Here is a 16935-nt window from a genome sequence, read left to right as displayed (position 1 = left end):
TTTGTTTTGTTTTGTTCTGGTTCACGGGCACCAGCACCACACAGATGGCCCAAGGGCCACCAGTGAGAATTTTCACGTCCTGGAAAGCAGTAGAACAATCTGCAGGTGGATAATAAAGTCCCAGGAGCAAGCCCACAGGTCCTGTTTGAGAAGAGATGCTGCTTGATAGCCAGGAGATTCCAGGCACAAACTAATAAAAAAAGAGAGGAGGCTGCAGAAACTGCTAAAAGGGGAGTAGAGAGAAGGCACACATCCATTGACCACTGAGGGGACAGAAGAGGAAAAAGAAAAACAAAAATTAAAAAAAAAAAAAATTTGCCTCTGTTTTAGAAACCTCCTAGTTCAGCAGGTGACTGAAACATTGGATACTGGAGAAGAAGTTATCACAAGAGATGTCACAGCAAATCCCAAAATATTTGCCTGAGATGAGATCTTCATGTCTAGCACATGGAAAGACTAGTTCATACATCACATGCAACTAGGAGGAGCTAGAGAGAAGGTGTACAAAGGGTACAAGGTCAAATATTTACAAACACTGTAGCTGAAGACTGTGAATTTTTCAGCTAATAGTAGTGAGGGAATGATCACTATATAAAGATTGTGTGTCAACCTGCATAGGTACAAATCTATGTACATTCATCATGCCCATGGCTGGACACAAACCTGGCTCTGAAAGTTCAGAGATTGTGCTGAGTACAAGGAATTACTCCTTGCTTCTCAAAACACTAAGCAGAGAACAGCCCCTTGAAAACTGGGCTTTATAACTTTTGATCAGAGCTGTGTCATCAACCGTGAGCTTTAAGGGGCAGGCTGACTTCATGAGCATGGAGAGGTGGCAAAGTTGTTGCTTCACACCTTTGGAGTCTCCCAAATCTTAAAATAAATGAATAAAAAATTAAAAGAAATGAATGAATAAAAGATGGAACACCATCTTCTGGTATGCCAGAGCCACAGTCTCCAGGGAGGATATACTGAGAGAAAGACCATAAACCATCTCAGCTTCTCCTTTACAATTCCACTATTGATGTCAATTTCAGTCTACTGTATTAATGGCAGTTGTGTAACAAATTACAGAACAAGTCTCAAACCCTAGTGAGAGAAAAAGTGATAATGGGCAGATACAGATTTTAAGTACCACCAGAAAGTGTAAAAGATCCAAAAGTCCTGCTTCCAGCCTCACAGTCAGCTGTAAAATAAAAGTATTTCCACTAATTTTCTTCTTTCCTATCTTCATTTTTTTCTGGACAGAAGGCTGGGAGGGAAGAGCACATAATTAGAAAACCAAAGATGATGTAGGACTCCATACTTCCAAGACAAAAGAGAGAAGAAAGGTGGAAGAGGAGTGCATGGGATAATGCCTTGATTGAAAGCTCTTTTGCTTCTTTACATCAGGGTAGCCACAGAGATAGCTTGTAGTGAAGCAATTCTTCAGTGGAGCAGGGTAAGAGAGAGGTACAACTACTCAGATTTCTCGGTAATTATTCTAAAGGCTTCAAAATCTGTCACTTTTCACCACTCCAAAAACCAGTAAACTCCATTTTCTACAGCTAGAAACAGGGAAAGAACAGTGCAAACTACTTGCAATATCTGCTTTACAAGAGGATCTACAGCTGTAGGCCTAGCATAGCAATTTGGGGGCAGGAATGAGTAAGGTATAAAGGGAAGGAAGACAGGGTGACAGACACACAAGGGAGGAGATGACAACAGCAGGACCATGCCAGCCTAGTTTGATTTTTCAAATATGTCAAGAACGTAGGCCAGTAACAGCTTAGAGTTGCCTTCTCATATAGAACTCCTGTGTAAAAGGTAGCAAACTTCCCTGTGGCTTGGAATGTGTGGTAAGTCATGGGTATGTACTGGGGTAACTGCTCTATAGCCAGGAGAAAAGTTTATCATCATTTATGCGAGCAGTTATTTACAGTAGCATGATTTTAGCATGGACAGAACTCATTCCATGGCCACAAAGGGGAAAACAACTCAACACTGTCATAATACACAATAAAGCAGATGCAAGAAAAAGTACAGAGGGAAACTACACCCTTCTGCACACTACAACACACTGCACTATTATAGAAGGACAAACAACTGTTTATTTGGAAGGAGAGTGAACTACAAACTGGAAACCCACCTGAGGCATGACTGACATTATAGTCCAGGAATTAGTATCACCCTAAGAACCCCAAAGTTCTACATCAGTGAAAAAAAAGACTCCTTTGCCTTCCAATAATGAAACAGCATGCACAAAGAAAAGGCCAGTCTGGATTTAAATACAGTTGCAAGACATAATTGCTGGTGTTTGTAAAGTAAAGAGATCTTTGTTTTAAAGCTATCAAAAATAATTTAAGCACCACATGTTCTTTATCAGAAACATCTTAAGTATTCTTTTACCTACACAGATCTTCCCAGTTAGAAGACAGACAGACATTTAAGAGCTAGCAGGTAAGGTCCATTTAGAAATACAAGTAAAGGAAACGCTTTTTTCGTTTAGAAGGCACGTGACAGCAGACACCAGTATCTACCCTTCTTCATCCTGCTCAGTCCCTAGTAGGCACTGTAGCCCCTTCTGCCACTGCATTAAGATCAGCATGAGAAAGATTCCAGAACAGGATCTACCTTTGAGTTTTAATTCCTTAGTCCCTAATGACTCAGACTTTTGACTATGTGTTTTTTGCTTAGTGACTCAGTTTTCACATTAACTGATCTTTGTTGATTAAAGATTTTGAAAGCTGAGAGGAAATAATGTTGCCTATGTCAACAATGTTGCCTATGTTAACATGTTAAATGTTGTCAAATGTTAAAAAGACCTACTTAAATATTAGTCTTGCTAAATTTTTATCAGCTGTGTTATCCATGCCCTTTACTAACTTCACTTGCCTCTTCCTCACTGCTGTTATCCTCTTTTTCTTTTTCATCCTCTTCCTCTTCTTCAGCTTCACTGCTGGAGCTGTCTTCTTTCAATTCTGTTTTCCAGTTACTAGGAACAGTTCTGTTTTTACGAAATTCAAGGGCTTGGTCAAAAGCTGTAAAAGGACCAGCATTTGTTAGCACTGCAGGAAGTATCAGTTTGACCAAATTTTTTAATCAGAAAAAGTAGTTGGGGGTGGGGGAGGGGAGAAGGAGGAAGGACTGCTAATTAACAATTCCACCCCCAAATTCAGGGAACTTCAACAACAACCCCATGTTGTCCATCCTTATTTGTCTTACCCAGCCAAACTGGCCTAGTGTTCTCTGCACTTCAAATTATTCAGAGCTATTATTAGGATTATTACCATGTCACTGTCTATAAGACACAAATAAGGATCTTCTGTATTAGGGCATATATGAAAATTTAATTGAGAGAACCCCTATTCCAACAGGTTTACACTGTGGTTTATGTATACTGAACAGGGAGAAGGAAGAAGAAATAAGCACAAGCTAGTTCTAAGACTTGGATCACGCCAACTTAAACTTTCAAATCAATCCACAATTCCAGTTTCTTGAGAGTGCAAAAAGGCAACTTGTAACTATTATGGGTACTATGGTGAGAATAACTCTATGAAGGTCTAATGCAAAATGCTGAATACTATCAACCAATAAAGCCAGTGTGCACTGTATGATTATATATTTTGCCTGGCATACCTACATTTAAAACAAGTGCAGTATATATATTCAATATATTATTCTATAGGAAACGATCCTGTATTTTAGCATTTTTAAGATATGAACCAATCTACCATAAATTTGGTCCAATTTGCATAACAAAGTAAATACATACACGTGTGTTTTCTCATAGAAAGTTATTTTTACCTTGTTTTAACAAAGCATCAGGCTTTGGTGAAGTTTCACTAATCTCCCGAACATCTTTTCTTGGCACAGAAACGCTAGATAATATAGAAAGTGTTAAAAAAAATATTTTAAAGCTAAATTAACAGTGTAATACAGAGCTATCACTAAGACTACAACACACTTACTAAACATACAGAATAATAATATGAACTGTATCTTGACAATTCTATAGTGTTAGTCTGGTACGGTATTAGTTTGTGGATTAAAAACCAATAAATTTGGTTAGACCATCCATATGCAATCACTGCATATTAAAGAAAGCATTCTTCCACTAGTAGTTTCCAGAATCTCCCAAATATATATCACTTAACAAAAACCTCATGTTAATTTAGCAGGTAACTACTCACCCACAAACAACAAAACCCTACCTTGCTTAAAACATAAACGAGTATAAATTGTCAGTATGAAATGAAAGACTTCCAAACTGAAAGACAAAGCACTTTTTAAATTTCTACTGAACTTCAGCTTTGGGGGATGGGGGGTATGCACTTGTGTGCGCATGTGTCCATGTATATTTCTTCAGTGACACATGTTGATGCCTGAGTAACTATCAAATGGTAAAGTGATAGCCTAGACTTAGTAAGTAATTAAGCCACAACAAAACTGTTAAATATTTCAATGTCCTTTCTGCAAAAGCATTCTGTTAAATTGAACCAAGCACAATAAATAGCTGCAACTTTTAAAATAAAAACTAAAACCTAGAAAAAAGAATTCTATTGTCATTCATCAACCCCTCGCCTGGCCAACATCATCAACCCCTCGCCTGGCCAACATGAGCTTAAGAACACAAAGTTCCTTATTCTATTGCAAATACCATACAGTCTGGTTTTCTAGGTTTCACTATCTTCTTTCCTACTTTGAGTAGTATTACAGCTCTTTTCAAAGAACATGATAATATGCAGTTGTAGTCTAGACTGAGATAAACATATGCCTTACCACCTCAAAAAAAGAAAAATAATTTGTGTGTGTGCATGTGGTGTACGTGCATGCGCGCACACACCCCCAACCACCCCTTTCTGTAGCTGGTTAAATTATGGCCACATCTCTGAAAAGCAGTGCTCTGTTCCAAGCAGAGCAGGAAAGAGTTTCAGGCCATTCTTGAAGTCACAAAATACACCTTTGTTTGCCACCATTGTAAAAATGAAATTAAAACTAAGACAGATTTATACATCCCATTCTTAATAATGACAAAGTTCAAGACTAATTTCATCACAATGTAAGGCTGTTAACAGTTTTCTGAACATTAGAAAAATCTTGGCAGAAACTTTCTGAGCTTACTGATGTTATCAATACTTTACCCAACACATCTCATACTACATTTCACTTGACTGGTTTAGATTTTATTCAGTTGTCAACCTGTACATTCCTACTCACAATTTGCCATCCTTGAAAGAGCGAACAAGAATATTGTCTTTTTTCACTGCAATATCATCACTACAATCTGGACAAACCACCTGCAAAGATATTACAAATGCAAAGTTTAGAGAGAAAAAAAGAAAAAAAAAAGAGAGAGTAATAGTATATACCAATGCTTCACAAAAGCCTTTTGGGTTCATTCGTCTTTAGCAACGCTGAGGTAAGAGCAACTGAGATCCCTCAAAACACAGGAGTGACAACCTCCTGAGTTCATGCTCTCTTCCTGGAGGGAATTGACAGCTGCTGCCAGAGACATAAGTAAGAACAGAATGCTGACAGAAGTTAAGTACCTGTAATGCCACTACAGCTTATTCTACTCCTCATCCTAAAAGGACAGGAATTTAACCAAGTGCTGCCACCTGAGTTAGAGACCTCTTCTGAAAAAACTTACAGAAATTGCAAGGATGTAATCACACAGTTTCAAAAACAAAGGCATACAAGATTTATGAAATGTAACTTGCTAATGGAGGATTCATAAGTTATTTACCTAGGAGAGAAAAGTGCCTCAAGTACAAGTATTATGATAGGTTCTTTAATTCCAGAAGTAGACTAATCAAGTCTAGCACTGAGACAACATATTATTTGTTGCAATTTTAAAAGCCCCTTAAGTTTTGTTAAACCTGTATACAAGTTGCTATTAAAAAGCTTCAGGAATTTAATAAAAAAATATATACTGAATTTCCAGAATTACAGAACAGAAAAGCAAACCTCTCCATCACTCACCTCTCTTCTCTCAAAACATGTGAAGTTCCCTGAAAGTTAAGAAAATTCTGGCTGCTACCCCAAGGAGCAGCAAATGATCACAGTCCTAATTTAGCCCTGGTGAATACCTCTTCTCTCTTACACCAACTCCTTTCAGTCCCACTTTTTCCAAACACAAAGATATTGCATGAAAGGTTTTTTCCCCTCCTTACATAGGTCACCAGCCATACAGCATTTTAGAAGGTAAAGTCAAAAGCTCCAACTGATTTGGAAACAAGTTGCGTATCACAGAGTATAGCAATATAGAAAAATAAAACTTAACAGTCTACATCTCCAGAGTCAATGCATTCTACAGTCTCCAAAGAAATTACTCTACAGAACTACAACTTACTAATTGAAATGCAGTTTGAGATATAGTTTGCAACAGTGTTTTAGTATCAAGGCAAAACACAGTGATTATCATCCCTCATTTGAAACAGATAGGTACAATCTCCTAGCTCTCTAAAGATGGAGAAAGGCCATTCTGGCTTTAGCTATTGGTTTTCCAGAAGCAGCAAGATCTTAGTAGTCAGAAATCCATTCAGAGGTTGGAAAACAGTTTACCACAACCTCATGTAGTGCCTTTACATCAAGCAACATCACCTCAATTTTGCCTCAATCAAGTTCTCAATTTCTTTGCAAAACAAACTCCACTGGAGTCATAGGAGGATGAAAGAGATGATCCTATGTAAACTCAATTTTCTGAAAACACTGCAAGCAGATTTCCTCCTTGCACCTTCCAAAAGCCTTTAAGTACACATTAAAACTAAGCAATGCTATAAGGCTCACTAAATCACACTCTGACATAAGGAGCAACTGCCAGGCCTTTTTACAATTAGCCATTGCTCTCACACCGCGCCCCTCCCCCCCCCCCCCCCCCCCCCCCAAAAAAACCCAACAAAATCAACCAAAAAAAAAACCCCACCCAGGCATGCAGAATTAAAAGAATGTAGTCAATCACTGAGTCGTCAGAATAATTTTTACCACATTTATACCTCTACAGTTTTACATTTATAAGTGACAGGCTGTCTGGTTGTAGGACTGATACCCAAAGGAATCAGTTTCCATTACTAATCTTAACTGTTACTTGCTGTAAAAGTTAGACTAATCCCTGGACTTCTTTACACATAATAAACTTGCACAATGTCTTCTGTGCTTATACACAAAGTGCATCAGTACACAATATCATTAATAACAAAGGAATTCTGGGATATGTATTCTTCAGCATATTAAACCTGAATTTAAAGCAAAATTTATCAGTAATAGACAAAATTACTTTGTTGACGTAGCAGAAGTAACCTGCTTAAAAGGTAAAAGAACTGAGAAGCATAGCTACAAGGCAGGGGATTAAAAAAAACACAAAAACAACAAAACCCTATTTGGGGCATAAATCTATTCTTTGGCACAACCTTTCAGGTTAAATGCAATATGATGTTTATTTGCAGAGCTATAAACCTGATTACTAAAATAAGAGCTAATCTAGGATAAGCTATTTCAGAGTTAACGAGCTCCACCCTCAAACTTTATCCCCCTACTGCTTCTCATTCATCGCAGGAAGCTTTCCATGGAGAATGAGCTATTCCAATCTCCAAATGAAAGCCAAGAAATAACAATGTGTATCTTTAGCATACCTTGGGAGCATAAACAACATTTCAGTTAATCTTTAAGGTCTGACCCATAGCTAGACTAAGCAGCACTATATCAGTCACGTGCAAGCCCAATACCTACTGGAGAGGCTGCCATGGAAACTACCATCTGTCATGTGCATGACCAGGAGGGCTAACCCAACAGTGTGACATAAACCAGTTCAAGCCAGTCCTAACTGACCAGTTCTCAGAGTGCAACTGTGATGTAGGCAATATTGCATCAATCTTGATGACAGCTTTCAGTAAAGAAACAGCTCAATTTTCTTGTCCATTACTGGAAACCTGTCTTAAAGCTATCTGTCATTAACATGATATCTCCCTGCTATATATTCTGCTCTCTCCCTTGTTGTAAAAAAGACTTCAATGACTCATTCTCTCCCACCAACTTTTCCAAAAGTCCTGCTGGAAAGCCTCTGCACTGCATAACAAGACACAGGAGGTGACAAGTAGAGAGTTGTAACTGAAAGCTACTGCACACACTAAGGGAGTTAAATGTTACTGTATGGCATCTTTTCAAAAAGCAGAGCACAAGTCTTCCCAAAATTAGATAAACATTTTAAGTTTTCATTGCCAGGGAGAAATTATTCAAATATTTACAATTAATAATAAAATAAAAATTAAAAAGCATGGTACTAGAACATACCACTCATGGAAATATGTTAACTTCCAAATACATCAGTCACTCTATGTGCGATCCTTACATTAACAGTGATATTTTACTAGAAGTTTATTTGTAAAAAAGTGTCTTTAAACCAGAATAAAGGAAGATAGAAAATATTTGTACTAGAAGACTACAATACTATTTTAAAGGAAATTTATTGACAATTCTCTACTACCTACCACAGCAACAAAAAAACTCCATTTGATTTTATTATCAAGTGTGTTTAATATTGAATCTAGAAAAATAATATTTAAGTAATCACTAAACTTCCCCTCTCTTTGCACTTCTTTTCTTCCTTGATAAAACTTGGTAGTTCAGAAAAATGACATGCAATAGCCTATGAAAAACACCTTGAAATTTTAGTCCAAAGTACTAAACACACTGTTGAGCTGGAATTAGGACAACAAGCTCTGGCTGTTTGGAAAAACTAAAGCCATGCCAGCAATTACTTTTTGTAAACAAACATATTTACATATATATTTCCTTTGACTATTATGATACAGTTCAATTTGAAGAAACATATTATGTTCTAATAAAAATATAGGTTAATCAATCAAAAATTTAAAAACCCACCTTTCTTTGGTGCCTAGAAAGTAAATGAAACTTTACAAAATTAAAATAAAGATGAAACTCTTACCAAGGCTGGAAACCACAGAGCTTTCTTTTTATCCACACTGAAGCAGTCCACGCACACAACTTTTCCTAATAACTCATCACTTTGTTTCCTATCATCTTCATCTTCATCGCTGGAAGAGGATGAAGATTCTTCTTCAGGACTAAACAACAGAAAAAGACTTAAAACTCAACTATTCAAAACTTGCCTATTAGTTACAGGAGGTCCAAAGCTGATTATCAAAGAGGCAAAAATAATAGTGAATTGCCTGTTAAGTGTTTTAGGATAAAAATGAGTAGAAATATTTGTAAGGATGTTATAATAACTACTCAAACTTTACAAACTCAAAAATGCACATCTACACATAATACATGTAAAAAACAAACAAAACACCACCATGCATCCACATGGAGGAATAGAAATGCACTATCAGGACATTCAAAACATGAATTCTGCCCCAGTGAAGCACTGTTCAAAAATACTGTTGCAGTTGTAGTTTTGGACCAACATTAAGCTAAATCAGTTTGGTTTTCCTCTTAATCGCTGTATGCTTTTACTTTAACAGCCATACACAATAAAAAGCTATTTTGAAAGAGGACTGAAGAATTTCTGAAGAAGAAACATGGGCTATGAAAATGAACAAAGAGAAAAAGAAGACCATTTATCCTGAAACAGTTCTTTTAAAGATGTGCAGTGAAGCATTTCAAGGACCGTTTCAATTTCACATTGAACAAAGTGTTGGAATGTAAGTAGACGGGCAAAGGTGCAAATACGTTTTGATTTAAAAAGGTTCTGGCTCCAGTACAAAGCTCCCCCTGGTTTTACCCATATGGGGAGTCTAAACGTACAAAACTGCTCCAACTAAAATTACCTGCAACTGATTAAAAAAAAAAATAATTAAAAATCAGCACTCCTGGCTCTACTTTTTTTACTTGTCACTTTGAAGGTTAATTCTCAGAAAATAACCTTACATGTTCAATGGCCACAACAGGCAGAATTTTAAACACTATCTTCCATTTTTCACATAACTACTTTTGAGTATAAAGTTCAGTATTAACAGAAAACTCACAGTTAGCACTCATGTAACAGAAGATAACTGATTTACAGTCTAAGGTGAATTATTATGTTTCATTTTCCCTACCCTAATTTTACATCATCACTTGCAGTGCTAATAAAGCATTGGAGTTTTCTTCCCCCCAACATCCTTTTTTTAAAGTAGTCATTTCTTTTAAAACACGGTATGAAAGTCTTTCAGGCTGCTTTCTGGGGTCTGAGAATCTCTTGTGAGAAGACAAAGAAGTGAAGGACTAGAGAGAAAGCCAGGACTATTTTAGAGAGACAACAACCTAGCTCAGTTATACCAGTATCTGTGCAATTTGTCTTTTTACTCAGTTGGGTGAGTATTAATCATAAGATAAAGATAAAGGTGTTGTCTCTGTCATAATATTGTCCTGTACAGTTAGGGAAACAGAGAAGACAACAACCCAGTCACAGACACCAAGAATGCTGCGATCGCATTCTCTGTGGTATATGCCATCTTTTTCCATCATTTTCCTTCAATACATCACAAATAAATCAATCAATCAATAATTGAGTAAATTTATAGTACCCCAACATATACAGGGCAATACTGATTTCAAGCTATCAAGAAGACAGAGCATCAGGACAATCCAAGCATGCAAATTCCCTTCCCACTCCAGCCACTGCCACCTCAAAGCTTTAAAGACAAAAAACCAAAACCAACCAATCAACCAAAAAACCCCACAAACATCCCCCCCCCCCGAACAGTCAGTGGAGTATCTAACAGTGTTTTTTTCAAGATCACAACTACCAAGAATTTTGGCACCTAGGAAATCAAGTCATGATTCTTGAACTTTATTTTTCTATCAATAAACTTTGCTGCAAACCATAATACAGTTAACCTATTTCTAAAAGCCCTTCAGAGAACCTGTAATGAGAAACCAAAGGTCTACATGAAGATTCTACTACCTTCTACAAAGACTTTGTATCAGCTGGGCAAAGACTGCATTGTAATGGTTTTAGTTTGAGTCCAACACGTTTTATAATACCAATACGCTACTACAGAAAAGCTTCTGAAGACAGCTTAACAACACATTTCCACTTGGTATGTCACTTTCTTTTTTCACTTAAGTAACAAAACCAAGAAAAAACCTCTTGCCTATACCCAGTACTATTTCAAATACTGATTACATGAAGACTTGGAATTCTTGCACGCAACAATACATGTAAAACTGACTTTCAGTCTGAGTGCTAAACACCACTTTTCATATAGCTTCCTGGTTTTGAATAAGAGAAGCCTGAACCCACAACTAATAAAACTCCACACACAACAAAAGCTTCAGAACTGAATACAAACAGCACAGATATAAAGATGTTAAACTTACATATGATTGGATCTCCTTCCTCTGTTTGTTTTCTTTCCTATAACAGGAGTCCCAAAGTGTTCAGGATTTGTGAGTGGAAGCTGATCTAGTGTCTGTTGAAATTAAAAAATACATGTACATAAACATATGAAAAACCTTGCATAAGTTATTTTCCAAACCATAAGTTTGTATAATCTCATTAAAGTAATTTTTGTCAATAAAGAGACTTTCTCATTACAAAAGAAATACAGCAGAGATCACTAATTTAAAAAAAGTAATGTGTTTTGTTTGGGCTTTTTTTTTTTTTTTTTTTAAACACTTTGTCCCCACATCCGATTAATTAACTTTTGTCTAACACACACAGACAATTCTTCCCAGAAGTCCTGTCTTTGGACCATTCAAACAAAGAATTAAGTATCAGGTATTCTGCTGACCTGGGATACTCCATCTCTGCAGGATGAATTTTCTGCCTCTCCTACCATCAGACTAAACACCCAATCATCTACTTAAAAATGAACAAAGGTCCCCTATGAAATGAAACTGCAAGATAACTCAGTGGCAGCAAACATGACAAGTTAACTGTATTTTTGTTAGCAATTCATAATTTGAAATGGGAGAAAAAGATTCTAAAACAATTTTAAAGATGTTGCTATATTGATAATTGAGAGAGTGCTAAGTGATGCTCTATTAACATCAAAACAAAAGGAGAGGGAAATAAAGAAGAACCTTCTCCATTCAGGGAGAATGCTAAAGGGTCAACAGAAGAACTTCATGGACATGCAGTATCTTCTTTCCCTAAGACTGCTGTTATCTGTTTAAATGATAACCATTACAGATTTGAAGGCTCCTGGTACACAGAGTTTTTTGTATAGGCACTTGTTCTTTGAAAGAAGGCATAAACCCTTCCAAAGTAAACATGGTCCTCCAAATTACACTTCTGAGTCGTGTATGAATTTTTAGACGTGAAACATGAATAAGAATCTCAAAAGTATTACATATCAGGCAGAACTGGATATATAAGACAATAAAACTGTCTTCTTAAATCTTAACGTAAATACATGATTACTTCTGAGCGTGGTGGATACCCTAAAAGGTCCCACACACTTGGGAAGTCAGAGATGAAGCTTAAGAAACACGAGAACAAGACGATGCTGTGGAATTGGTCTAATTACAACAGAAACTGGAGATGCAGTTTTCGTTGCTGAGTAGCTATGCAGTCATGAGGTAATTATTGGAAATGCACAACGTTTCATTGAGGGCTGGTTACAATGAATTGCATATCAGTGACTTTTGGCAAGACATCAAAATCTGAGACAGTAAGAATGATGATAAAATAAAAAGTAGGAATCACCTGAATGTAAGATGTCTCTGAATCTGACAAAATAATCTGAGGTTACTCTCATTTAGCCAAACAGGTTGCAAAGCAATATGAATAGACTAAAATTTTCAACCTGCTTACTATAAAGTAAACTCCTAAAACCATATTAAAATAGTATTTATGAAACAGAAGCAATTTAATTTTCAGGAGTGTTGATCCTTAATAACAAAGAGCTAATCAAAGGAACAATGTAATCTTTAATATTACAGCATTTTTATCTGAATCCAGATTTAGGCATCTAATTAGGCCCTCTTCTTTACATATGTGTAATCCTGATTTAGGATTCTAGAAGGTATCTGAACCTTCACAAGAACGCAGTAAGCAGGCAACAAGCTCAGTTGACTGTAATTATAAAGCATATTTATGTATAGCAAAAACCCCTGTCTTCAGTACTTTCCAGTAAGCTAACGTGTTTACATAAATAGCCCCATCAGTCCAGATTGTCTTACATAATAAGGAGGAATAACCCTCACTCTGAAATTTCAACTACTTGAAATTTGCTACAAATGTCTGCATACTTTAATATGCAAGTCACCTTTAAGACATGAACCAGCTTCAAAATACTGATAACTGTCTTCAAAGTAACAATAACAGCAACTTATAATTTGCCTTTTAAAAGAATAGTGGTTTTTCAAGTTTATGAGCTATTACAAATTAGACTTGATCACCTACCTAAAATCCAGCAGAACTTAATTATGTCCAAAGATGTACATTAATTTTTTCACGTACCAATGAAATTTTCCAATTGAATGCTTACAGATAATTTTTTTATATAAAGCAAAGTAGTTGTGTGATCACAGGATTTTTGTGTGATCTACAATCTATAAACAATTAATAATATAGACATGAAATCTACAAAATGCCGATTTTGTTTCTTAACTTACAGAATTTGGTGAAATTTAATTGTATTTCTTGATTTTAAAAAAGAGTAAGCCAGACCCTGTAGACCATATTTTACATAATCCCCATTTTTAGCATGGATGTACATAACACACTGAAGACTAAGGTACTAAAAATATCACTTTAAAATTTTTCTAAATACAAAAATTGTTGTATAAAATTTCTTCAATTACCTCGCTTTCAGCAAAATGTCTTTCTCCTTTTAAACACAGGGAAGAGCGTCTAAGAGTCTTCTCATCACCATCATCAAATACTGTCACCAGGTAAGAAGTGAGGCAAGAAAAAAAAAAAAATTTTTTTTTTTAAAATCACAGTATCAGTAAGTGATAGATTGAGGTATCAGAAAGAATGAGATATATATTCTTGAGGCCAGTCCTTAAAACAAAGCAGTACCTGGATACTGCTGCATATCCAGTAAATCATTCGCATAGATCCACCAAATACATTAGCTGCTGTCTCACCAGAGCTAATCCATGCTTGCATACGTTAAATGGAACATTAAGTAATCAGCAGCTGAAACAATTCATGGATCAGGACACAAAATTAAAAATCAACGCAAGCTAGAACTGAAAAACTATTCTTCATGCATTTTCAATTTTTACAGAACTTTACTATGTAACCAGAACTACAATATTCAAATAGGAGAGCTATGTTTACTATGGAGAAACATAAATGGGATTTTGCGAAAAAGGTTACAGTTTCATGTTACAGGAAAGTTCAACACCTTTCTCTAGTGACTTCATTCAACTACGCTATAAAACAACAGTGACATCAGCCTAAGGAAGATAAAATCGTTGAAGTGCACACAATCATCAAAACCAGCTGTAGTGAGAGAACTGTGGAGCTCCTGGCTTCTGGACTTCCTGCTACGTCTGCTATCAATAGGTCAACTGGAAACAAGTTTGTAATACAGTTGGCTTCAGCTACATACTTTATCCTCTTGAATCCTGAAATGGTCTGCACACATTCAAGGTGGAATCTTCAGAAGCTGGTAAACTGGTCATAAAAAATGTAAGCTTTTGTCAAGTCCTCTACAGATATTTAACAGGTGAAAACTTGGTGACAAGTTCTTCGCTATGCTTAAGCTGTTCAGGGAGACAAGAATTCATCTCCTCTCCCCTTCCCAACAGTGATAACAATTATATTCTTGTTCCCACACTGCAGTGACCTTGAAGACTTTTGAGGGCACAGAAACAACCCCAAGATTAGATTAAAATAATTACATTAAAAGTTGCAGCAATTTCTTAACATGTCTTTCACCTTCATTCAAATCTTCTCCTCTGTCCATCAACAGTACTGCCAAGACTGATTCTGTCAGTCTCATTAGAATTCAATCATGTGGTAAAAAACTAAAAATACGGAAACACTATCACAAACAAGAGTCAAAATAACAGTGATAGGCTGTCAACTGGCAAAAGATGCCTGACAAGATTAGAAAGATTAATTTTCAGCCACATCTGGCTTTCAGATAGTGGGTGCTATTTTCAACATTTACTAATTTAAATAAAAAAATACAAAAAAAAAAAGGTACTTCAAAATTCTTGACTAGTATTTATTTGGTATAAAAGTAATTTTTGCCTACTTCTAAATTCAGTACTGTTGATGAACAGACTTCCCCTTGTGATTACTATTCCCCAGTCTGTGTTTTATACTACAGTAATTGTTGAGTACTGTTTAGTGATAAAGTATCAGTTACAGATGCACATCTGTCACTTCAAAATTTGTTGAAAAGTATCAAGGGCAAGAACAGCACAAGAAAACACATAGATTTGGAGTTGCATCTCAAATGGTCAACACATAATTAAGCCCCCCCTTGGTTAGGTGAAGTAGAAGGCAGCAGGTTCCTAATTCAGTTTGTGTTAATTAACATAATAGTCTCCTTACATAATGAGAGACTAAAAAAAAAAAAAAAAATCTATCCACTTCAAGGGATAAGCTGACTACAACAGAGGTAAACCTATTCAAAGCTAGGTAGGTAGCCACATTATGTATCCTATGTGGTAATCTGCTTGTGGCTTGCCAGAGCGGTTCTTAATCTTGTTCCATAACATGAATACATTCAAAGGAAAAGCTTCACCTCCCTGAAAGACCTGTGTGGCCAGCATAGCACATATGGCTGCAATACATATGACATTCTAATCTAATGGAACATCCTCAAAACAATCTACCAAGCAGACACACAGGAGTGTAGTGCATTTAAAAACAGCTATTCTGAAACTAAGGAAAAGGAAAAAAAGAGGCAACTTAATGCAAATAAAACCACTGCATTCTGAGAAAAAGCAATGTAATGACAAAAAAGTGCAGAAGGTGCTAAGACTACTTTTGAACATGCACAGTTCTGCATTTTCAGCAAAGCAAACAGTCCTATGTTTTTTTTTTTTCCTCCTAGTAAACACAGAGTTAAATGTTAAGAGTATCCTTGGACTTTCTAAAGACACATTTATATGAATGACAAAACAGTATGTATTTACCATGAATTCCTTGAACTGAGGAATTTTTATAGGACAGGCAAATAAACTAAGGACGCTTCATGTGTTTATATAACTGCACTATACTAATTTTAAAAGGCTGCATCAGTTGTTTGGGGTTTTTTTAAATTTAATTTAGTTTCTATCGTCCTTTGGTAGGAAAGTAGTAGCACCAAAAAGACATATAAACAAACTGATGTACAATTTCTATTCAGACAATATCTTATGAATATAAGATAGACGGGGATGCTCTTAAAGCAACCTTGGCCATACTTCAGTGTGAAAAGAGTTCCCAAGCAGCCCCAAAATGGCTATTCCTCTAAATTCTACATGCTACTGCTGCAGTGGCATAAATAGTCTTAAGGAACAACTTCTGGAAGGGTATAACTTCAGAACTATCTGTCCCTTCACAAAGTTTTTGACCAAATCATAGTAATTTTATTCACAAAATCATTACCAATGCAAGTAATTAGATACTTTTCAACAACTGCTAGAACAGTATGAGGTAACTGCTGGTTAAGATGTGTACTAATTCTGAAATCTGGTAATGGCAACTATCCCTTGAAGTAGGGCTTTCACTCAGATCTCCAAAGTCATCACTGTCTGTAAAGAGAATTTCAGTCTCATGCCACTCACCCTCCTGAGAAAGATTATTCTAATCATCCACTACTAGAGTCACTTCTCTCTCAAAGTACATTACATAGCCAGCAGCTGTGCTACTTTTACTGATTCTGCAAGGTCAACATGCTTTTGTCTACTTTTATCTACAAAATATGGTTTTCAGTCTCAACTCTTGTATCTCCTCTTCCTATTTCTCAAGTTCAGGATTTTTGACAGACATCTACTTTGATTTACAAACTGCAACTCTGTGACACCTACCTTCAAAATTTAATCTGCACGGAC

At 36.2% G+C, this 16935-nt stretch overlaps 1 protein-coding gene across 2 annotated transcripts in view; it reads right to left on the bottom strand.

The window, feature by feature from the left end:
* Nucleotides 1-16935, bottom strand: part of ARID4B (AT-rich interaction domain 4B) — a 93397-nt gene that overhangs the window by 38159 nt on the left and 38303 nt on the right. For both annotated transcript variants that reach the window (XM_074818450.1, XM_074818451.1), the window contains exons 6-11: nucleotides 13738-13817; nucleotides 11308-11399; nucleotides 8927-9065; nucleotides 5200-5279; nucleotides 3787-3860; nucleotides 2875-3020 (exon numbers count right to left, since the gene is read on the bottom strand). In XM_074818450.1, the coding sequence (XP_074674551.1) occupies nucleotides 2875-3020; nucleotides 3787-3860; nucleotides 5200-5279; nucleotides 8927-9065; nucleotides 11308-11399; nucleotides 13738-13817 (611 nt within the window). The remainder of the gene's footprint in view (nucleotides 1-2874; nucleotides 3021-3786; nucleotides 3861-5199; nucleotides 5280-8926; nucleotides 9066-11307; nucleotides 11400-13737; nucleotides 13818-16935) is intronic.

The sequence above is a fragment of the Strix aluco genome, chromosome 3 (assembly GCF_031877795.1).
Source record: "Strix aluco isolate bStrAlu1 chromosome 3, bStrAlu1.hap1, whole genome shotgun sequence".
NCBI lineage: Eukaryota > Metazoa > Chordata > Aves > Strigiformes > Strigidae > Strix > Strix aluco.
The sequence above is the reverse complement of the archived record's forward strand: the minus strand, read 5'-3'. Positions and strand labels throughout refer to the sequence as shown.